At 42.6% G+C, this 24,655-nt stretch overlaps 1 protein-coding gene across 1 annotated transcript in view; it reads left to right on the top strand.

Annotated features, from left to right (window-relative positions):
- Nucleotides 1-1,523: 1,523 nt before the first annotated feature.
- The window catches only part of ST8SIA1 (ST8 alpha-N-acetyl-neuraminide alpha-2,8-sialyltransferase 1), a 143,308-nt gene continuing 120,176 nt past the window's right edge, over nucleotides 1,524-24,655 (top strand). Inside the window, exon 1 of the mRNA XM_080363239.1 lies at nucleotides 1,524-1,859. Coding sequence (XP_080219365.1) covers nucleotides 1,621-1,859 — 239 coding nt within the window. The 5' untranslated portion in view covers nucleotides 1,524-1,620. The remainder of the gene's footprint in view (nucleotides 1,860-24,655) is intronic.

Genomic DNA, 24,655 nt, shown 5'->3' with positions numbered 1-24,655 from the left:
CCTGAAAGTCAGAAAGCAGCTGGCTGCTAACTCATCCAAAACTCTTCCTAGGGTTATGTGGGAGTCCTCACTGTTTCTCAATGGGTCTAATAGGTGAGTCCGGAAATGGTGAACACAAAGTGATGGTACCAGCCTGGGCTGAATTTGCTTTGTGTGCAACAGCCAGGGTCTAGAGGCTGGGCTCTGAAACCAGGGTGTACCTCCAAGGTCATTGCTGACAATGGTGAACATGTCTCCCATGTTTCGGCCTATCTGATTACTGCAGAGAGATACTTTTTAGTGCTGGAGTCACTCTGTTGGCATGAAATGATCACACTCCCTCTGCTGATTTAGGAGGGCTGAGGGCCATGCATGCGGCAGCCTCATCCTGTGAGGCAGGAGGTGGGTTCCCAGTGGAAAACCCGAGCTGCCACAGGTGTGCAAGGCTGTTCCTGCTGTTTCTTGGCTTGTGGGCAGCCTTTCTGCCCACTCTTCCCCACACACATTGGGTATTTCAGCAACAACCACAGCCGCACTGGGGTGACCCAGCAACTGCCCATGTCCTACCTGAGGATACAATCTCCGGTGTGTTTTCTTCCAAGACCCAAACAGATGAGTCGGTACACACTGACATATAGCTGCTGCTTTGGTAACTGTGCTGCTGGATGCAGCACGCTTTTCTTTAAGATTTACCATACCATCCGGTTTGATAAATTATTAAAAAAAAAAGCCTTTGTAGGATGTACTTTGACCAGATGAGCATCGTGATCCCGGCTCCCAGGCTCCTGGCCTGAACACAGGGCTGATCGTGGCGGACCCGCCAGGTGCGAAGGGTTCCCCCCCGCCTCGCAGGGTCATGCGGAGTGGGGACAGTGCAGAGTGGGGACAGTGCTGAGTGGGAGGACGGGCGGGGGCGGGGTCGCCGCCGCCGCCACCGCCCCTGGCCCGGGGACGATGTCCGCCAGGGCGCGCTGGAGAGCGGCGTGGCCGCCGCCGGGGACGAGGCTGCCTGGGCAGACAGCGAGGGGCTGGGGGGGTAGCTCGGGGGTGGCTGCTGCCGGCGCTGCCCGCAGGGGCGAGCTCGGGCCAGGACCTTCCTCCTTCTCTCCGCTCCATTTCGATCGGTGCCCGCGGAAGAGGCGGGGACGCGGGGCCGCACCGGTGGAGCGGAGCCCCGCAGCAGCCGGCCCTCCGGCCGCCGTTCCCCTCCCTTCCCGGGCAGCTGGGGGGGCGGTCGGCGGGGGCTGAGGCACCCCGCGGCCCGGGGCGGCGTGGAAATTTACTGGGGCCGTCCGCAGCGCGGCGACGAGAGCGAGCGAGCGAGCGAGGGGGCTCGGCGGGAGGCGGAGGGAGGGCGGGGAGCGGCGGAGCATCGTCTGGCGGGGAAAGCGAGGGACCAAATGACTGTGAGGAAGGGCGGCAGCCGCCACCGCCGAGTGAGGAGCCAGCTGCGGCGCAGCGGCGGCAGCAGCCCCGGCAGGAGACCCGACGCCCGCGGGGGCCGGCTACCCCCCGGCCGGCTGGGCGGCGATGGCGGCGGGCGGCGGACGGCGGGCTTAGGGCCGCCGGGCTCAGGGCGCGGGCGGCGGCGGGGCTGAAGCGGGGGTCCCCCGCCCGCGGGCGCCGCATGGTGCGGGCCTGATGCCGGAGCGTGGCCCGGCGCCGCGGCAGCGCTGCGGGAGGAGGATGGCGGGGCTGGCGTGGAAGTGGCCGCGCACCCGCCTGCCCGTGGGGGCCAGTGCCCTGGGAGTTTTCGTCCTCTGCTGGCTCTACATCTTCCCCGTCTACCGGCTGCCCGACGAGAAGGAGATCGTGCAGGGAGTGCTGCTGCAGCAGGGCAAGGCGTGGAGGAGGAACCAGACTGCGGTCACCCTGTTCAGGTAGCGCCGTGCGCGGTGCAAGGGCAGCCGGGGACGGGCAGGCGCACGAAGCAGCGGGCAGCCGGGCGCCTTCCTCACCCCACCAAGCCCCGAACTTTATTTTTCCTTACCCAACCCTTTGTTTTCTCCCAGCGGGCGAGGGGCAGGTAGGGCCCCTCTTGCCCAGCAAAACTTTTCTGGGGTGGCTGTATTTGCTGCGGAGAGGAGAAGGGGCTCGGCGCGGGGGATTGAGGCTTATTTCTCCTTGCAGGGCAATAAGCCCATCTTGGATGCCTTTCCTAGGAGGGCTGAGATTTCTGAGGCTTGCTGTGTTGCCTGCACAATAGGATGCTTCTCGCTGGCTGGGTAACAGCTGCACCGGCATCCCCTCTGGCTGCTAACAAAGCCAGGGGCTCGGAGCCTCCCTTCGCTTATTGATCGTGACTACCTGCCTGCTGCCACAGACAGCTGAGCTTGTGGATCTCCTTGGCATGCGTAGGGGAAGGTATGCATGGATGCTTATTCGTGTCAGCATCCTTGCTCCGAGGAACACTTTGAAAGCTCCGCGCTGGTCCTTGACTCCCTGCGGTTTATTATAGAAACCACGTGAAAAGGCACCTTTTTTCTCTTCTATTCTTCTGACGTGGCTGGGAAATGGCGGTAATCCTTGAAGCCCTTTTCACCTTCCCCAGCTGCGCAGGAGAGGAGGAATGTTGCAGTCAGGGTGCCACATCTGATAGCGGTGGAGAACCAGGTCCCTGCAGCAGGGAGGGCTTTTTGAATGACCTGGCTTAGAAGTGTCTGCAGTGGAGATTTGCGTCCCCTTGAAAATTTCTCACATGTCTGGGTAAAATACGGACAACTGGAAGAGAGGCCGATTTCCCTCCCATTCCTGTAGGGAAACTAGGTTTTCTCCCTATCCTCTAAGCAGCAAATGAAAGGTCAGAGTGAGTTTGTAATCAAACTGTTTGCGAAAAGACCCTCTTTCTTCAGTAAATGCTAGAATGAATCAGATCCAAATTCCAAGGACTTTTTTTTTTAAAAAAAAAAGTTATGTTTTAAAGTGATATACAACTTTATTTGATATTTTTTTCAAGATTTTCTGAGTGCAACTCAACTTGCATTTGCCATGAACTAGAGCCAGCATGTGATCGCTTAATATCGTGTCTGCTGGGATAACAGAAACTTTACAGTTCTTCAAAAGCACATTCTTCCTTTAGTGTCTGAAGCTTGCAGGAAATAGAAGCAATGAGAGGTGATAAGTGAGCATATGTTAATAACTTGTTCGGTAGGCCTGGAAGAAGTCCTCCCTCTAACACAGAGCTAGCAATGACATACAGATGCAGTATCTTTTTCCTAAAACACTAACTAATATTAGAAACTAAGTTGATCTCAGATACTGTTTCATCTTAATCCTGTTGTGCCACAGATTTCCATTCTTGGGCTATATGAATCCAGATTCTTAAAAAATTACTCTGATTGGTAATGTAGGAAAGAGTTTGATGTGTTTTCATGTTTGTAAATCTAATGTTGCTTTAAGATTGATAATACTGCTGCAGCTTCAGTTTAAAAAACAGATTTTAGACCATTTCCACCACATGGTTTAGTAACAAAAACTCTGCATGGCTCGTCAACTATTCCACTTGCCCATATGTTTTTCCACTCCCCAAGCATAGTGATTATCTCAGAGATGCTATTGCAGAGAATCTCGTGCAATAAAAGGAGCTATTGTTTCTTGTCTATGTCTCTTGATGAGTTGGTGCAGTGCTAAATACAATGAGCTTTAAATTAATCTGCTTCAAGAAATAAAGTGTTTTAGAGGAAATGCACACTGAAGCTATGTAGTGAGTATACCATAATGTTCAAGTAATTGTGACATAGAGCTCTGTTTTTGCTATGTAAATTTGCTTCTCTTAATATTGGTAGAAGGTTATGAAATTAAAGTTAGGTAAGCTGCTGTATATTGTGAAGTGATGAACAGAAACAATGTCTCACTCTTTGCTATGGTCCTGCTGTCTCTGTGCAAGATGACTGTAAAAGCTCCAAGTTTTAGTTTCTACTGGAAACTGCCTATACATGTGAGTCTTTGTTTTAACTGTGAAGGAGGTATAGAGCTTCACAGAAATTTCATGTGCAGGTTTTGAACTAATATGTCTTTCCATAATATCCTAATATTGAGTGGGTTTTAATATGTTATTGATATATTATTAGTTAAGAATGACATTAATTGCCATTCTCCCTAGCCCTCCTGCCACATTCTGATTACAAAAAAATTTTGGTTCTACTCAGTTTTGAAGAGTATATTTTAATTTATATGTGCTAAAAATCTATATGAGAAAGTGCAAACTAGCATATTACTGCTTTGTATAATACTGTGGCATTTGTGGTACTATACAGGTGTTAGAATAGCCAGGTTTTTGTTAGGCAGAGAAAACATCTGATGGTTTTGTATCCTTCTCCTCCAATAAACTCATTGGACTCCCGTTGTTGAACTAGATTATTGTCCCTAAGTAATTAACTTGATCAAAACATACTTTTCAAACCTCAGAAGTGCTATTCCCCCTTTGCCTTCTGTACCCAGATCAAAGACAACTTCAGTAAGTAATTTAGCATGGTCAACGAAAATGTCTGGAGGTAACTCGGGTTAAACCATGGCAATCGAGTGCCAATAACTCCTCAGTTTCCACTGCTCCTTCCTCCTCCTCTCTGTACAGCCAGAAACCTTGTGTAAAGATCTGAGCCATGTAAACTCTTGCTTATGCAAGAACCCAGGATGTCCTGGTGCTTGTGGGATGGTGTGCAGGAGGGTTTTGTGTTTGAATATGGGTTTGCAGAATGAGTTTTCATATATAAATACCTGCGTAAACAGCCATGGATTGCTACCTTTGAGGTGTGTGTTGCCTTACTGCAGCTGCAAATAAGGACAGTTTGTGGGAGCAATGAAATGAGCAGGACTAAGCCTTTGACTCCAGTGTGAGTCTGTTTAAAGTGTGCTCTCAGCCTTGACTCTGCGCACACGACTTCTGTGAGTAATCCTGGCGTGATGAGTGCGCTGAGTCCCGCTGCCAGCAGCGCCGTGGGTGTCTGTGCAGGAGCTGCCTGTGTTCTTAGATGGAAGGACAGATCCTGAAAAGCCTGAAGATACAACTGAGGCTATTAGAAGAGCTCTTGGTCCAAACCCTTTCCTCAGTTGAATGTAGCTTCCTTTAAAGCCCTCAAATTCTGGGCAATTGGTGTTGAGCACAGCCTACTAGCAAGGTATTGCTGTTTGGATCCTTTAAATTTCAAGACATCTGTGGCTGAGGGTAGTCAAGCTCTCTGCTGTGGAAACATCTCTCTGACGAATGCTGAATAATAAATAGTCTGCCAGTCAGATGGTAAACTGCTTGATCTTGAACTATAAAGTGGTCAGAATAAGAATGAGACTGTCATTACAGTCACTAATGGCTAACGTGTCTAATTTACCTACAATAGAACAGCTCCTTATCCTCTGAGGTGGTTAATGTTATTGCGTCCTAATTGTTTTTACAGATTGCCTCTTTTTTTTTTTTTTTTTTTTTTAAGGACTTAGTGCTGCTTAAATTATTTGAGCAAAAGTGTAGTTAATTGCTGTTTGTTATTAGTGAAGTAAATGACATACAATAATACCTTTATGATTATTTTACTTAAAATGATTGTAGTTGATTAAAGGTAGAGCTGAATCTTTTCATCTGCCTTACAGGCTCCACAGAACCACAAATTCCAAGTGTTGTATGTTTGTCTGACACTTCTGCGTCATTTGTTGCCCAGGGTGGACTTTCTCTGTGTAGTGAGCACACTTGTAGGGGGCAGTGGACTTTTTTGACTGTCAGGACTCCCACTGAAAGGGTTTGATGGTGATTAGGGATTTCGGTTAGAGGTTCTTCAGGAAGAGTTGGGACAATCTCATCTGCAAGGCAACAGAAAGGCTACTACCCTTGAGATTCTGATTGTGTTCTTGCTTCTGCTGCAGCAGTTTTGTATGATGCTGGAAGGTCAGCCTGGGTTTATTCTGGGGGTGGCTTGGTTGAGCTGGTGGCAGATACCTCCTGTGAACTCACTGTTCGTGATCCTTCTCCAGTCCAAAGCATCTGCTACAATGTGGCTCTGCTCCCCAGTGCTGTCCCTTTTGTCCCTAGAGCCAGACAGGCCATGCTTACCTTGACAGCTGGCTTCTCCACTCTATTTTCATCAGGTTTGGCTTCTTGTCAGTTTTCCAGGGACAGAGAGGAGAAGCTACTGGCCTGAAATCAGACAACAGGGTCAGCAGCTGAATGGGACAGAATATCCAGATGTGGTGGACTCTGGTGCTTGCAGTGTGGATGTGGACAGACTGTGTGAAGCCTCTTCTGCTGTTGGCTTTCGTGCACCTTGCAAAAATAGTGCTCCGTTGCCACTGTACACTGCGCTGGAGGGGTTCTTCCCACTGTAACCTCTTCTGCCAGCTGCTCTCTGCCAGCTGTTAATGTCTATATCTAGAGTGCAATCACAGCAGGCGCTGAAGAACATCCCCTTGTGCAAATAATTTTTCATTCTAGATTGTGTTAACACAGAACTAGAAATCCAGGTCACTTCTCTGTTTGGGTAAGACAAATGCAATTGCCAAGTCAGCGAGTTTCTTTAGTTCAGATGGCTTTTTTTTCCCCCCTCCCTTTTGATGTGAGCATTGCAAATTACCTGAGTGTTGCATTCCTTACTAGGGTATTTCAAGGCAAATCAGAGATGAAACTTCATGTTGCTTATGCTGACTAGATAAGAGTTTTGCCCTGCTTGAACAGATTTATCAGTTACTGAATTATTTCTACTTTTTTCACTGAGACATGTGAAGAATGGAGTTAGGATTAGAGCTGGGAGATGCTGGATTAGATTAGTTCTACCTCCATGGCCCATGAAGCCCTGTCCTGAAACCATCAGATATGCTCAAATGTTGTGTGTTGGCAGTGGCCAAACCTAGCTCATTTTGTTCTCCTGAGTAGGTGTCAGTACTGCCTGGGTGTGTTTTTAAAACACTCTTTTCAATTGTATTTGCTGCATTGGTGATAATTGATAATTTGTAATTAGTTTCCTGGTGTCTCCAGGTAATATGGGAAGTTGTTTTGGTGAAAAACTACAATTTGAAGAGTGAGTTGAAGGCTAGAGGAAAGAAAATTTCTTATTCTATTTTATTATTTGGAGACTGCGATGAAGAAATCAAGCTGCAGAGATATATGGCTCCATATCTTCAAGGTCAATAGTTGTCTTTGGATACCTGAATTACATGAAAACAATGAGAGTTAGTTATCTGAGTTAGCTCATGGAGTCTTTGCAGATGAGGTCTGTGGTGACAAGATAGGAATTGACTTAAATTCCTGAGTTCCAGCTCATGGTATCCTCTTTCCTTGCCCTGAAGTTGCATTTACTTACAGGCGTTGGTTCTACCTTCCTCACAAAACAGACAGTTGAGATGTCCATTTCTAGTATCTGCTCTTGCAAACTTTTGGATTGCTGCTTTACTTTGAATTTGTAAAAACTCCAGTGCTGTCAGTATTTATGGGAGGGTGTAGACAACTCCATGAGGCTCTTTTCCTGTTAGACTGGGAGCATCTGAAGGCCCAGAGCCAGGCATTGGAGAACAGGAGGAGCAGAGACTTCACTGGAATTTAGGTTAACCTGACATGGGCCCCTAGAATCTGGCATGTACATACACAGGCACTGCTGGATGTATGTATTTTCACATCTGTGCTTTCCCTTCCTCTGCCTTATAGCGGGTGGAATCAGTACTGAATCATCCATACAATATAGTGACTGGTGATTTATTCTTTTACTTGTAATTTTCATCTTTAGCCAAGAGTATTGCTCCCATTTGATGTGTGTTCAATGACATATATAAAAAGACCTATTTTTTAGGCTAGTTCCTACTAGGTAAATGCATGGAAAATGAATTGTCTTTCCTCCTTTAGAATTTATCCTCCCACAGTGAGGATGAACCTCACTGAACTGAGGCGGCTGGTTGGACTGTAGTTTTCTGTTGCTCCTGTTTTCTAAGCATAAAAAAATACTTAATTTTAAATTTGTATATATATATAATCTTTTTCCATATGCTGCATGTGGTTCCCAAAATGCAAGAAAATTGCTCCTAATCTTAAATTATTTTAGCATAGCTGCATGTAGTTAAAATCACACTGAAGCACATTAATCCATATTATGTAGTATTTGCAAACCTCAGTGGAGATTCAAGTTTTATTGTGTCACAGTTTTTACATCTAGAAGACTAGAAACAATTCTTCTCTGAGATCTTCAAATCTAAACTGATTAGATAAACAGAGGGTGGGGTGGGACCATGATAGTGATAAGTTGCTTAACCCTAGCAAAGTCTTTGTCAAGTAGCTATTATGGAAGCGGTGAGCTTCTTGAAGAAGCTGTGCCTGTTGTCTTGACCTTAGCGGTATTTGACGTTTTTAACAAGGTGAATTACACTGTGGAGAACATCCTGGCTTTAACCAGAATTCTGGAGGTCACTTCCTCACTGCTCTGTTCAGAAAAAAGGTGAAGGCTGTGTAATTAGATTTTTATAATACATTTTCTGGACAGCAGAGTGGTGATTTTTGTTTTTGTATTAAATCAACAGATTGAATTATTTCAGCTTCTCCTATTCCATCTGCCCGGAAAATGCCCTCCTGAACTTCTTGGTTTAGAGAGTCTCTTTTCAAGTAGAGATGTGGGTAAAATGAGGCTTTTAAAGCTGCTCGAAACAGATGAATAGATGTGGTTAACTTTTTTGTCTTCCATGTTTGCTGTGAGCATAATTTAGTTTCTGAACAACCATTTTGTGTCTCTTATTCCTATTTCTTTTTTTTCTTTTCTTTTTTTCTTTCCACCTCTTTTGCAGTCTATTCCCATTCTTAAGTTGATTGATGTCCTCCTCAGCTTTCAGGGGACCCCCAGACTCTTTGGATGGCTCCTTTTGTAATTATCCAATCAGCATCCATAGCAGTGATGTAAAGAACTTCTGTGGAATTATTTACTCCTTTATCTTCCTCCCCTACTGAGTTGCCAGTCACCTTCTTCAGAGTCCTCCAGTTCTCACTGATGCTCAGGGCATCTCTTGTTTTCCATCCTTTACATGCTGGTTGTTGGCTATCAGGCTTTCCAGGTAAACTGCAGACTTTGCCTTAATGTAGTAGCAAGATTAAGTCACTACTTATCAGGTCTCCTCTGCTCTGAGGATGCACAACCATCCTGAATTTAAAAGCTGCTAAGTAGCTCACCTACATTTTAAGGAGTGCTAGGAAAAAGATCAGCTATTTTGCTTCCTTTCTTGTGTGAAAACTTGCCCTCCTTTTTTTCTGGAATGCCTGGAGTGACCATCACTGCAATAGGGGAGTTTATATTTCCTGACAAAGATAAAAGACAAACAAACAATAAAATATTATTTTTTTTTTCCTCCACTGAGGAGATTTTAATGTTTTCCTATGTACTCTGTCTTGGCTGAATGTCAGCTCTGGTAATACGATTCTGTATACCGCAGTGTTTGAAGTTCCTATCATATAAGATGTTCTACTCGCACTGTTGGTCCTGCTGTGCGGTAGGTCCCAGAGCAGGGCAACGAAGTATCTGCTGCTATAGGTAGTACTCAGAAGTGCCAGAAGAGTTTAGACCCAGTGCAAAAGGAGCTCAAATATGCAATGAGGAGGTGATGCTGAATCCCAGGCTCACTGATGCCTACCTCGATCAAAGTTGGTAGGATTTAGGCTTAAAAGCAAACGGGATGAAGACTTCCAGATTACTCAGCTATGTTTTAGAGTGTCAGGGTAGACTTGATTCCTCAAGTACTTCCATACAGCAAAGGAGATAGAGTTATAAAGGAAGTTAAGGAAATGGTGTCTCCATGACATGGTTATCTCTTGTAATTGAACTTCAGGTGTAGGTTATCACTGAAGTCAGTGAGGGATCTTGTGGATAATTACCAGTCTCTGCAAAATTATCATTTACATGGTGCCATAAGCTTCCAGAGAGACGTCCCATGCTCTGAAAGATTTTCAGTCCAAGAACGTGTGTGTTGAGACTTATCCCAGCTATGCAGATTAGGAATCTGATTAATGGACTGGGGTTTCCCTCTCTTAGTACAATTTTTAATGTGAAGAAATACCTGGGCTCTTTACTAGTGACATGCTGCTTGAATGTTCTCTGGAAGAATGATCCAAATACTTGTGCTGAGGTTTTGGTGGATTCTGGTCCTTGCTACTGGTACCTGAAGGTACCAGCTTACTACTTGTAAAGTACTTAAAGCTTTTGTGTAAATTTCTGTCTTCTTTCTGTGGCTTCCACTGAAGCATCGATCTATTTAAAATGGACCAGAATAACTCTTTATTCCATATGTAGTATTCACTGAGAAATTAATTCCTGTTCCTGGATAGTAACTTACATTTTTTACTTTGCTTTCCCTAGTGAGTTGCAATGTTAGCAATGCTTGCATGGTCTTGTCTTTTTTCTGAATGTCAATAAACTTGTAATTATTGATGGGTAAATATTTTCATTCTTAGATTTGTCACAAATCCTCACCAGTATTTAAATGATGGTATGTTACAATTAATAATAGGTTGTATGCTCTGCTTGGCTTGATACTTAAGAACCTGCATGTGGAATCAAGCATGTGCATTTGTAAAGAAGGATGCAGGAAAGGATTAGCCAGAGCCTAAGGTTAATGAAGAAGGCAAAGAATGTATCTTCAGCTACTGATGAAACTCATATTATCTACTTTTGACCACACTTTTTATTCTTTGGGCTAAATGACTGCTTGCTTTAACCATTGTCCTTCTTTAGCTATTTCTCTTTGTTCCATTTTCTTTCCATTTATCTTCTGTTGAAGTCCCATCTGGGCAGAAAAAACATAGCTATTGTCAAGCCTATTGCTGTTTGCTGCCATTGCTCTGCTCAGCTGCGTGATACATGCATTTTTCTCCCTTCAGATCTGTCTTGAGTCTTTGGTCTTTGTCATCTCTTGCTTACTGAGCAATGCTACTGATCAGCAGCAGCACATGCCTCCGCTTCATGCTTTCACGTTATATTTGCTGGCAGCCCCCAAGTGGTGGTGTTCCTGAATGCTTCCTGTGGTGCCTCACAGCCCTACAGCATTGCCCTGTGTCTCAGACTCCACTCACACCACAATGCAGGGGTGTGTTGGAGTGAATAAAGGACTCAGCATTCCAATTCAATGTGAATCACGCAAAGCCATTTATTACAGAAACAAGCCTCCTTATATATGCAACTATTCTCTGATCACACGTCCACGCTCCAAGCATGCATTTGCTAATTGGATATCATCTATGTTCACAAGCTGTCCACGCGCTGGAGTCTCACTGCTGACAGGTCCGTTGATTTGCCCCACGTTGGGGCCTCGTTATTATGAAGTTGCTTCTTTCTCGCAGCTGGTCCTGTTTACTGCCTCTGAGTTGTCCTTGAAATTCCTGGCTGGTTCAGTAACAAGCCTCCATCTAACAGCAACCCCTCCACAATTCCCCCTTTTTGTTCTTGAACCAGCCAGGCCCCATTTACAGCATACTGAATCATCTTTGAAATACACTGCAATGTACAGCACATGATTAATACAATAACTACAGTTACATATAATGCAATTAAGCCTTATTTAATAAGATCAAACAACTACTTACTTATTCCAAAACTTATAAGCTATATGTCAAACCTTAATTTTACTATGGCAATCTTATTAATGTACTGTTCTAGGTTGTCTAAAGCACTTATTAATAGATTCAGAATAATCAAACAAGTTAATACAGCACAGCCATAATCCTAATGTTAAAAGTAGAACATTTATAACTGCATGATTTTGTAGAATATCATGTCTAATACCATCAACATCTATTATTAGTATTTCAAGACTTAAATTAACCTATTTAAAAGAACAATAGCTTAACTTTGATATGTCTCCTAAAGCTTTATCAGATGCTATACTAGAGAAAAAGAATACAGTAGATGCTATGGTAAGGATGTCGCATACCTTTACCTCAGTTCTATCTAAATATAATATTACCCTTTTGGTTAATTCTACTGTTTGTTCAAATTGTCATTCTCTACAGAAGGTACCCTATCTACTTGCTAATGGCTTCTATATCACCAGATCCATAAGCATCTATAACACTGAATTAGGATCCATGGTTTACATCTGAAACAGTCCTCACAACTTACCTCCCTCCTGTCCATCTGCATTCATTGAATCTTTGTTGTCTTTATTCAGCCATGGCTTGACCCATTTCGTGGGAATCCACTTCAATCCTTGGCCTGTAATGACACAAACATAACCTTTTCCCTGGGTTATCAATTGATGCGGCCTTTTCCATTTACCATTAACTAGTGATCTGACCATAACTAATGTAGGTTCTTTCTGATTTAGCATGGTTTTGGGTCATACTTGCAAAGTGTTTCATCACATACAATGCTTTTGACAATTCGTTTTGTGGTGTTTCCCCTACTTCCCCCCCTCCCCCCCTTTTTTTTCTTTTTTAAAAAAAATTCGGAATTAGATACGTGCGTTGGATATTGACTACATACTCAAAATCACAAATCAAATTTAGAGGTTCCTCCTTAAAAAGCTCTAAGTAATGTAAAGCTGTGCCAAGTTCTGCTAATTGGGTTGAACCTTCAATAATTTTTACAGAATGATGCCAATCGTTGTCTTCACACCAAACCACTACAGCTTTATGAGACTTCCCAGAACCATCAACAAAAACTTTGCAAGTATGTAGGATCAGACCAGATACAAGTATGGTCTGTGACCTGATGTTAAAGACTTGCAGATTCTACAGCAGTTTACATTTATGCATGCCAAAAGATGGGCTGTTAAGAAAACCAGCTAGTGCAATTTACAAGGACATAGATTACAAACAAGAAGTCAACATTAAATTTCACAAATGGTACATATATGACGAAAGGATCATGGCCTATTAAGACTTAAATTCATTCCCTGCATTTTCTTGATCAGAGTGACAATTGGTATATAACAGTCGGTATATCAGTCTGCTAGCAATCTCATCATACTGTCCCACAATAGCCACAGGTTGTTTCATAGACAAATCTGCAAGTCCAATTGAATGCAGTCAGCTTGTAAGGTTTTCATAAATTTATTCCTCAAAGTTTCTAACTCAATTTTTGTTGTCATATTTATTGGATACTCTTTTCCCTTACCGGATCGAAGTCCTGTTTCAGATCTATCAGTGTAGTATTTGCTTTATCAAAACAGTGGCTGTTAATACTAGTGGAAATACAGCATTTGAAATTTCCTTGGAGATTTCTTACTTGAAACAAGCAGATCTGCACCACCCAAGCAGCTTCTTGTAGGCCATGCAACTAAACAGAATTCTCAGGAAACATTATTTGAGCTTACAATTTGCTTAACAAATCTTGACCCAAGAGAGGTATAGGGCTTTCTGGCAAATACAAGAATTCATATGGTAAAATTTTGTTCCAAATTTGGCACTCCATTGGTCTCAAAAAAATTTGTCTTTCTTCCTTTCTTCCTTTCTCTCTCTCTCTTTCTCTCTCTCTCTTTCTTTTTTTCTCTATTTCTCTCTCTCTTTCTCTCTTTCTCTCTCTCTTTCTTTCTTTTCTCTCTTTCTTTCTTTTCTTTCTTTTCCTTCTTTTCCTTCTTTTCCTTCTTTTCTTTCCCACGATCTCAAAAACTATCATGGTGAATTTACTAAGAAGTCTTTTACAACTAGTTACCACAGAATAAGTCTATTAACAAATTTTTGGTTTAATTTTCGAGTTTCATTAGAACTATGGGTCTGCTAGGGATGCAGTTTAGACATAGCCAAGGCCACGCAGCTGGTGTAATTGCTGGTATGAAGTAGGAGGCTCTGGCAAACTCCTCAGTTACAATGAGCTGCACACAGGCCTGGGATATTTTGCTCTTTCGTTTTCCCATTTCATTCCAACCATAATACACTTTATATGCAATTCCAGGTAGCTCAGCAATAGTTACATTCCTTAGCTCCATTTACCTTTTACAATTTACAGATGTCAAAAAAACCCCAGAGTATAATAAACATAAATCCGTAATTCTATTTTCTTAGATCCAAATCGGTTAATATTCTAGCAACTTTTAAATACAACCTCTTCCAAATTCACATCTATCATAGCATTTAGTTTTAGTTCCTATATCTCCCACAAACACATAAATTCAATGCAAATCAAAGTTTAATAACTTAAATTATTTTCTGGTCTCAAAGTTATTAGAAAACAATATAAGCAATTACTCTAATTTGTAAGGATGCATCCTAAGGGGGAACAAGGCGGTATTTTAGTAGTGGAACTGGTTCCCATTTTGTAATTATCTCCCCAAACAAAATTCTTTTGGTACTGAATATATATATGCAAATTAAAATACTGAGCTCAAATATAAAAACCAAATACCAAGTTCAAATATGCAGATGGATCACAGTTACACTAATTCAAGACAATATCTCAATTTTAGCATTGCATCTTTGAACCGCTTACTGCTCAGCCAGGCAGAGGTACCACTGGGTCTCCCTGACAAAACAGGTGAGTGCGCGCTGGAGCCCAACCGGCACCCGCCCCCCGCCACTGCAGCAAGCTAGACTGGGCAAGATTTTTATTAGTGTCTCATCTGGTGTACTACTACTGTTATTCCAAAACCAAGATTCTTTACTTTACTTGATGTACATACAAAAAAGCCAAATCCAGCACATTGAGATGAGACACAGCCTATCCCAGAGTTGCGCAAGTCTGGATACTGGAATAAAGCTAGCATGCTAGAAAAAAAAAAAATAACAGCTACTACACACAAAATTTTACCATCACATTCACGCAGTAAAGGACTAAATTACTCATGATCTTCTGTATTATCACAAAATGCACATTTTGAGTCAACGGACTCTCATGATTTAACAGTCTATGAACTTATTGTACCATATAACAAAGATCTACCAAAATTGCAACATGCTTAAACAGATACCCACAAAGAAAACAGGTTAATAAGGAAAGCATCTTGCAGACTTCAGCAAGTTTTCTGACCTGTGTGTTATCACTTAACTCTCTCAGTTTGTTGAAGTTCAAATTGTTCCGCCTGTAAAACTGTCTGAAATGATTTAATGATCTCTTGTAGAGATTTATTTTTGTCCTGCTCTTCTCACCTTAAAAACAACATTAATTGCAACAAGGTGTTATACTTCAAGATTCTATTCTCCGGACACTTTTCCCAATCATTTAAACTTATACAGCAGCCAACACTAATTTCAATATTTAACAAGATCATATTTTCTCCTATTTCCAAGTGCTTTCCTATGTTCTAAAACACCTCCCAATACCAATTACTTAGGAACATGACTGAAAACAGTAATTTCTGACCCCATATCATAAGTAAAAACCATGAGAAGAGGGAGGGAGGGGGGAAAGCACAGTGCTGCTTGCAGTGTGAGTGGGAAAAATGGGGAGAAGGTTTTACAGTGCACTTAAAAACAACTAGTAAAACAATTAACTCACATTCCTAACAAGCGGCTTGATTTTCAGAGAGGCAATACACAGGAGCACATAATATGTACTGTAAAACTCACAGATAACACGTTGATAGCAAACATTAGCATTCTCTACTGCTAATTTCAACACCAGTGCTTCCTTAACTTCTAAGTTTTCAACCTTCTTATTGATAACCTCTTGAAGATGGTCAATAAATTGCATGTAATTCTCACTGGGACCCTGATAGTAGTTAATAAAAGATTTGGCTGCTTCGTTGGTTTCAGACACTTCTATCATAGCTTGATATGCAAGATCTGTTGACTGCCTCAGGATTTCAGAAACTAATAGCGCCTGTAATTGTGTTGTGTCAATTAGTGTCTGTTCCAAGAGTTGTGGCATACCTGCCCCTTTCAACGAGTCCCCATCATTCCATCCTAAATGTTCTATAGCTGTTACATTGCATGGGTCTAATTTTGCTTGGGTCTTTTCATGGTTTTTATCTGATCTCGGGGTAACTCATACACATACTCTTTTTCCTGTTAACTTTTGAAGAAAATGCTGCAAACCCCCATCCTCATCTGAGTCATCAGATAACACGGACTTGAATGGTGCTGGAGAATCATTACTAACAGGGGGGTTTGGAACAGTGCACATTCTTGCCAATACTTTCTAGCATCATAATTATTTGTATAACCTGAGTCCCCAGGCGCATCCCCTTTCCTGTCACGATCAGCATGACTGCATTGCCGACTGCTGGATTCACACGCTATTAGCTGATCTAATCCTTCACACCATTCTTTTGCCCAGTTCTTATCCGGTGCCTCCTTCGGCTCTCTTGTGGAAGTTGGAGGGTTAAAAGGCGGTAAAGGCAGACACAAATTAGTAAAAAGACTGATAGTACACTTGTTTATGACTTTAGCATTCTCAGCTTTCACAGGTTCTTTAGGCAAGTTGTCTGACTCCAATTCTTTGGACTTGCTGTTCTCATCAGGGTTAGGTAATTGAATAGGAGGCCACCTGCTCGGCATTTTTCCTCCCGCCGCCCTGGACTGCTGAGCCAACAGGGGCGACAAAGGCACAACAGGGGATGGAGTAGGGAGGGTATCGAAGACACGAACCGGGTGAACTTCACAGTGACTTTCAGGTTTCTTATCAGGCTGCAAAGCTGCAAAAACTCCGGCAGCAGCAGACCGTTCAGCCTTAAGATCTTTTAAGGCATTATAACCTTCCATGTAGCTGCTAACGATTTAGCTTCTTTATCTCCATTGCTGACCTTATCCCATAATTTCTGCCCTATATCATCCCAAAGTTCAAGTTTAAAGCCTTCTCGGTTTCTGCCAGGTAGCTGTTAGTTCTACACCAAACTAACAGTCTGTGTATGTTACTTTCTTAATATTTAAGTCCTCTCACAGAGAGAATACCAGGAGGAGCTTCACTCTTCCCTCCTCCTGCCCCAGCCACTCACCTTTTCTGGTGATTTCTTCAACAAATTTGTCTGCGAAACGTCTGTATGCCTCTGCCCAGTTCTCAGTCCAGCTGATCCGCCTCTGGCTGGGCCACTCCAGGCTTTTCGCCGATCGTAGTGATACGCTGTTCAGAGCATCACATCGGGGTCACCATTTGTTGGAGTGAATAAAAGACTCAGCATTCCAATTCAATGTGAATCATGCAAAGCCATTTATTACAGAAACAAGCCTCCTTATATATGCAACTATTCTCTGATCACACGTCCACGCTCCAAGCATGCATTCGCTAATTGGATATCATCTATGTTCACAAGCTGTCCACGCGCTGGAGTCTCACTGCCGATAGGTCCGTTGATTTGCCCCACGTTGGGGCCTCGTTATTATGAAGTTGCTTCTTTCTCGCAGCCAGTCCTGTTTACTGCCTCTGAGTTGTCCTTGAAATTCCTGGCTGGTTCAGTAACAAGTCTCCATCTAACAGCAACCCCTCCACAGGGGTGTTTTGGTCCCCCACACACTGGGCCCATGACACCATCTCTGTGTCAACTTCAGGTGCTCCTCAAGACTTCTGCTGCAGTCATAGGAGTCAAAAGGTGAAGTGGTATTTGGTGAGTAGCAGCTTGGAGCACAGTGTGAGCTACTTGTGTGGAATGAGAGGAAATTAGGACCTGAAGAAAGGCAAGGGGACAAAGAAGAGAAAGGAGGTACAAGGCTAGTTGAGGAGTTGAGCATGAGTATTTGTTACTCTTTCTTCTTGAAGCATCTTTTCAGTTGGTCTTCATGTTCTTTCATGGTGAACCTGACCTGTGGGAGTCATTGACTCCCTGTGTTTGGGTCATGTGAAAGCTTGGTGGTAACATGAAAGCTGGGAGCCCCAAGAAAGGTGAAAGCTGTGAGATGGGTGAGCTCTCTCACTAGATACTGCAGCACTGAGTGCTGCAGTAGACATTCCAAAGTAGTTGTAAGTGTAATGTTTTGATTATAATCTTTAGATTACCCTTTCTTGTTTATGGGTGATTTTGCTGTCCATCCACTCAGGCAACATTAGCTGCTTCTTAGTCTGAGCAACATTCAGGCTCTTGGCAGTCTTCTGCATTGTGCTTTTTACTGCTTAATGGCAATGTAAAAGGCATGAGAATAGATCTGTAAAGAGTGTGGCCATAATATAGGATAGGAAGGAAATGCAATATCCATGAGGCAATAGCAGAGGAGTGCTGTTGGATCAGAGGAGAATGGGAATGGTGGTGAGAAGTCCCTTACTACAGTTTGCTTGAAGATAGGGAAGGTGTTGGCTCATTTCTTCCCACAGCCTTTAAACACAGCAATGGGAAAGAGCAGTGCAGTGACATCAGTGAGGCGGTGCAGCTCTGAAGCATGGAGGATGGTTCTGTGTTAGATTCTGTAAGAGTCTTTGCAATGCATGCTGATGCCTGACGTGGGTTAAGACCTTCCAGATTTTTTCCAAAGATTTGCTGCAAGTGGGGAGTCTAGGTTACTGTGTGTATGTGTGCTTGATGGGTATGCTGAGAATAGCCATTTCTGGAGTGTCTGAGTGAATTATCAAGATGCATTGAGTTAGTGCTTGAGTAAGCCTGCGTCGGCAAATACAGTGCTAAAGAGATTTTATTAGTGGAAAGCTGTATGTTTCTGTTTGATCCAGGTGCCTATGCAGAGCAACAAGAGTTCCAGAAAAGTCAAAACAAAGAAAGTTTTAATAGGAAGGGGACAAATAGGAAGAATCTTCAGTGAAAGTAATTAATGGCTTGAGCAGGAAAAAGAGGGGAAAAATGCTTTTCTAGCAAGGAGGGAAAAAGAACTGTGCAGAAGGATCTGTGAGGTGCACAGAAAGATCCTGGGCCATACTGGAGTAGTTGATTGGAACACAGTTTGAGTAAAGAATACCTTTGAAAGAAACACATGCTGGATTTTTTTTCTTTCTTTTTACTAGACCTCTGTAATTTTTACAATATTAATTAGGAAATACTGGTGGGGCAGAGAAACTCTGCATATACTATCTGCTTACATCTGCCTGCATATGTCTGTCCTGCACTTCAGAAGGGTTATCTGTAAACCAAATAGCTCACCTTTTAAGTTCAGAGAAAGTTTATAAACCTCAGCCATAGCCATTCCCTGGTTACTGGAGAGGAGAGACTTATTGCCAAGGGCTGTCACCCTGGCTGTTTTTAGGCTCTGGAGCTCTGAGGCTCAGCAGTCCAGGGGATGTCCACTTGCAAAATTTCAGCTGTTTTGGTGATGGTTACTCCTCTCCCAGAGCAAAGCAGGATGCTGAGCTCTGTATGCTTGCAGTTAGGGGCAGTTAATATGACTTTGGGAATGCTACCAAGTCTGCTGTTGCCCACTCTTATAATAGTTGTGCCAGCTCCTGCAATCACATGAATGTGTGATAGTCTTGATTTCCTGGAATAAAAATGAAGAATAAATTTTTAAGTCATAGCTAAAGTGAAGGGCTTGAAAATGTGAATGGTGGCTTATGCCCCAAAAGGCAAATAAAAATCTATTGTGGGTTGTTGTTTTTCAGATACCTAATTCCGGTGCCTTAATCATAATTTTTAAATGCTGGGGATTGCTGTAGTGAGAATTACATATCAGGCTATAATTAGATGGATTATTTTTAACTAAGGAAACTGCAACAGTGAAGGGAATAGGAGACACAAAACCAATCTGGGCATTCCTTTATAGGTCGTATTATTAAATGAACATTTTGTCTTGGCACCCAGCAAGCATCTAGCGCAAACAGACTTGCTGAGCCTTATGGACAAATGCTGAACATCTCCAAGGTTTAGTATGCCCAGTTGGATGAAGCAGTAAAAATGCACACGACATATTTATTCTTTCTATCCCACTCCAGTCACTGCCTTTAAATGTTTAAGCATATCCAGAAGGGAACGGCACAGTGTGGAACTTGAGCTAGCTGATCCAAAAATGGTAACAACAGCAAAAAGTAAACCTATCATTAGAGAAATCATGTGTTTTGATAGTTGTGTTTAGACAACAGAACAAGTGAAAACACTTATCTAGTGTAGTTCAGTAAATGCTAATGGGTCCAGCGTGTGATAACATGTTTATTTTTGCCTTGGGTCTTGGATGAGTGGATAGAGTGCTTTCTCTCATTTTGTTTAAAAAAAATCTGTTTTGTGCTTCACTTGTCAAACAGACCATTGCTAGTGAGAGTCTCGTACTAAGAGGGTTGAGTTTGTTGTTCTTCCCTACATAATCTGTGGAAAAATGTATTGGCTGGCCTGAACAGTTGTACTGTCAGTTGGTTTTCTAAGTTTAGTACAAATTTTGCTTTCTGTTCTACTGTGGAACAGCCGATCTACATCATGGAGAAAAGCAAAGTTACCTCTGCTGGCATGGGAGCAAATGGGCTGGTGGGGTTTCCAGTGGGGTGCAAGCTCTCTTCTTTGTAGCATAACCAGGAGCATGTGTGTAGTGTGAAATCACAGTTCAGCCTAGATGAATGTGAGCTTGCTCAGGATTATAGAGCTTAATAAGTTATTTCCCAAACCTGACTTAATCATTTGGTTTCAAGTGGTGTCTTGTGTGACTGTGCAGTCTGTCCTGTGAGATTCTTGGTCCTTTCCAGATTGATAACTTATTTTGCCTTAGAGAAATTAAAAAGAAGTCCTAAAAGTCCTGAGGAGTAAGTTGCTTCCACTCATGAAATATGCTCAGTTTACAGGTATTTCTTAAACAGTTTGGTAACTTTGAAGAACAGATTAGCTTTCAACAAGAGTCACCATCCCTGGAGGTGTTTAAAAGGTGTTTAGACAAGGTTCTTAGGGACATGGTTTAGTGCTAGAGTTAGGTTAGATTATGGTTGGACTCGATGATCCTGAGGGTCTCTTCCAAGCGAAATGATCCAATGATTCTATTCTATGAATAAATAGCTAGGCTTTGTCACTTTATTATAACCTTTTTGAATCTCAAGTAAGTTGGTTGAATGTATCAGGGTGGAAAATCCCTTAAAACACACTGGCTCTGGACTAGGCATTGAGCACATTAATGTGATTTAAAAGTATTTTTAAACCAACTTTTAGGCATTATTCCTATTTTAAGATGCCTAGTTGAAAGACTAGGTAGGTTGAATGATTTATTTACTGAATTTTTACTTTTATCCTCATATGTGCAGATTTCTTGCATAAATTGCTTGAAGGTTTGTTTAAGATTTTTCCTTGCTCTTTTTAGCAGCATCTTTTAAATATTGATACTGTAAAATACCATAAAACTTAAAGTTGATTCAGAATGAAAAGTAGTTTGAGTACTCTGAGCTTGTCCTTTCCCTGAGGAAGCTGGTACACCTCCTCTCCAGAGAGTACTAACTAACATTTATTTCTTCATGAAACTTTCTATGACATTCAGTGTCTCAGTAGCAGAGCCCTTCCAGTCCACTCATCCGTTTATTTTAAGCTGAAGCAATTCATAGAGACTCTACTCAAAGTTATTCTTTGCAGCCAGCATTGCTGTAGTGTCCTTTCTGCTCGCCAGAGACTCCTGAATGGTGGCGCCTGCTGCTGTTTCAGCAGCTCTTTGCTGGAGGGATCCATTGCTGTCTTACACATAATATTGGGACCCTCTCAGTGTTATAAAGGGAAAAAAAAACGTTACAAGTGTGCAGGTGGGGAGGTACCCTGAGGGTTTCTTAGTTCCTTTCCTTGGTCGGGCCCTTGCATCCCTCCATGCCTGGAGACCTGGTGGTGGCTGTGGCTGCTGTCCCTTGAGAACTTGCTCCCAAGTGACATTGCAGGCATGCTGGCTCAAGAATAACTTGTGCCCCGGTGTTTTTGAAGAGGATTACCTTAATGCCTTGGATTGGCTCCAAAACTACCTCGGTCATCACCAGCATCTCTTCCCACTTTAAAGAGTAAGTTGTTCTATAATTAGCACTGCTAATTAGGCTCTGTTTGTGTCCCAGTTCCCTCAACTGCTTTTGTGCCCTGTGGAGTGAGAGGCAGCAGGTGCTGACCAAGCAGCTGGCTGAGTTCGTCAAGGGCACACAGCTCTGCCGGCATGGGGCTCATAAATTTGGGTCTTCCTTCTACCCCAGTTTTCACAAGACCTGTAGGATCTTAATCATAGTTCATAGTTTCCCTCTTCCCTGGTCAAAGTAGCTGAAGTTAACCAACAAATTCAGAAGTCTGCAAGGTGGACAGGATGGGTACGTCAGCCCTTAAGCTTTGTTTGCTATGCTTATTTAAAATATATCCTCTCCTCCCAGGTCCCCTGAGAATTGCTTGCTGGCTGCCAGAGCCCTGCCTTTCTGGCTTCTTCAGCCTTTTTGGGCTGGGCCAGCCGAGCCCCTGCTTGGCAGGGAACAGCCTCCACATTGTGACCAAGGGCAGGCGGCTTCCTGCAGCTGCCAGGTCTCTGTCCTTCTCCCTGATGGGAGTCCAGCTCGGACCAAACCATAAACCATAGCAAGCCGTCAAACTGGGAGCAGACAAATTTTTGTACTCTAAAGGACAACAGAGTGCTCTTTCCTGCCTATGACAAACCACGTGCAACATACCTTTTCCCCTCCCCACATTAGTCTTGTCCTGGTTACTGGCTGTTCTAAGGGATGGGATGTCTTCCTTCATGTATTCTTATTCTTGCCTAAAACCCGAATTTTCTATTGGGAAACATGTCAGAACCCTCTTGTTGCATGAGGGGAAGAGATTGTGGAGTGAGGTAGCCAGAAGGAAAAAAAATACCAGTTCTTGGAGGGCAGGGTGAGAGGGAGTGATGGTAAGGTGGTGAGATGGAGTGGTCTTGGGAGGCTGGAAGAGTGCTGGAAGGGTTTACCAAAATAGAGGTAAGAGCTGCTGAAGAAGAACAAACAATAAAAGCAGAGAATAAAGAAACATTCATGTGAAGCAGTGTAATAGAGAAGGAAAGACTGTAGTTGGGAAATTTGAGAACAAATACGTGGATAAATCAGAAAGGTCATCAATTAAGAATGAAATATTCAGTAAAGTGGACAAATTAAGGACAGCTGAGTTAGTTAGGCAGGATAACCCAAAGAGGTAGCAATTAATAAAAACCACAGGGGTTAAATTATAATCTCAGTTAAGAAGATAAAGTATCAAATGGAAGCAGATCACTTGAATAAATTGAGGGTCCAGTTTCAATGGCCTATATGAGGTATAAGTGAGGCTGTGGAACTGTAATAGGAGAGTGCTTTTTCATGCCACAGGATAAGAAGAATGGAAATCATTTTGCTCTAGAGATGACTGTTAAAGTGGTGAGATTTGGAAGCAGAGTGATGAAATATGTGGAGTACAGCCCACTCACTGCATCTATCTCTGGTACCTGTCCTACTTAAGAGCTGTGGTAGGGAAAATGGCCATATGGTTAGCAATAAGACAGGAAAACAACATTTGTTGCTCTGGGTTTTGGTGGTTTTCTTTTTTTTTTGTGTGTGTGTGTGCGTTTTCTTTTCTTTTTTTTTTTTTAATCTCCTCCTTTCTGTGATTGCAAGTTGCCAACTAGACAATCCACAGACTTGGCATTTAGTGAACTTCATGTTTTCTGAGGTTTAGACTGTTTTCTGGGACACCAGCAGCTCATGCTTAGGGATGATGAACTACAATTGACAATTCTTTAGCTTCTCATGTCTAAAACTGGGCTTGGTTACTGTGGTTTTGGGGTGAGACTTTAAAGTAAAGGCTCACTTTGTTCCCTCTGGATGCCACCAATAACATTTCTGCTGAGGTGACTTTCCATTTGGTGTTCTAGTAGGATTAAATATGTGGTTGGCATTACATTGATGCATAGATAGTGTGTATTTAGAAATGGGGACTCAAAACCGTGCTGTTCTGTGGATATTCAGCTGCTCCAGATTTCCTTGGCCATGTACACATGGCTGGTTTTGGTTCCAAACTGAGGGTCAGCTCTGGGAAGGTGAGGGATTTGTGGGAGCGGACATGGAGCTTCTACGCTTCTGGTTGTCAAATGCCAGCACCTTCTCCAGACTGATCTCACTGGGCAGGAGACAGAGTCGAGAGCAGTGAAATTCTGTGTCTCAGGTATTCTCTCTCACTCTCTCACTTTCTTGTTTTGCACCATTTTCATCATCTAGCTCCTGCTCCAAATCTAGTTGCTTTCCAGTGGCTGTTAAAATACACTCTTTGGAGATCTGCAGGGCAGATTTGTGAGAAGTGTGCAGCATAAATCAATTGATAATGGACTTTTATTACAGTGCATAAGAACACAGAAATGTTAGTAGGACAGATTACTAGAACAGGTCCGTTTAGTTTAGTTCCCTATCCCTGTCATGGAGTGGCACCAAGTGTTGCTAAGAAAGCCATGCAATAGGTAGGGATATGTAGTATCATTTTCCAAATAAATCAATGTCTTTGATTGATGAGTTATGAGGCTTACCCTTCAGTCACTTAGGTTAATACCTAATTCAAAATTACTGGTTTTAGTTAAAAGAGCCTTTCATATTCTTGGTGCATACATAAACAATCAATTCCTTCTTAACCTTCCGTATGCTTAATTTAGGAAATAGAAGTGTTCTCAGAATGGTTAGTTCTTAAATATATATGTCTTAATTTTAGATTGCTGCTTAATCAATTTAAAAAATATATTTCCTCTTTGGCTGGTATACTCTTTTTGCACTAATTAGCTTATTTATTGGGCTTATTTTTAGATGGAAACACTGTACCAGAAAACAAAATGTCATTATGCTGTTGAAAACTAAATAGCTCATCTTCAGCCTTGTAGTAACAGTTTAATTACTGTGTAAAATGAATTATTGCTCTTTAAAATTATTCAGTTATTACTTCCAAAATATGGATCTTCTTTCTAAATGATTGACTGTGTGAATTTCTTTAGATGAGTAGCAAAGAGTAACTGAAGGAC

Source organism: Nesoenas mayeri (assembly GCF_963082525.1).
Source record: "Nesoenas mayeri genome assembly, chromosome: 1".
NCBI lineage: Eukaryota > Metazoa > Chordata > Aves > Columbiformes > Columbidae > Nesoenas > Nesoenas mayeri.
This window is presented reverse-complemented; position numbering and strand designations above follow the sequence as displayed.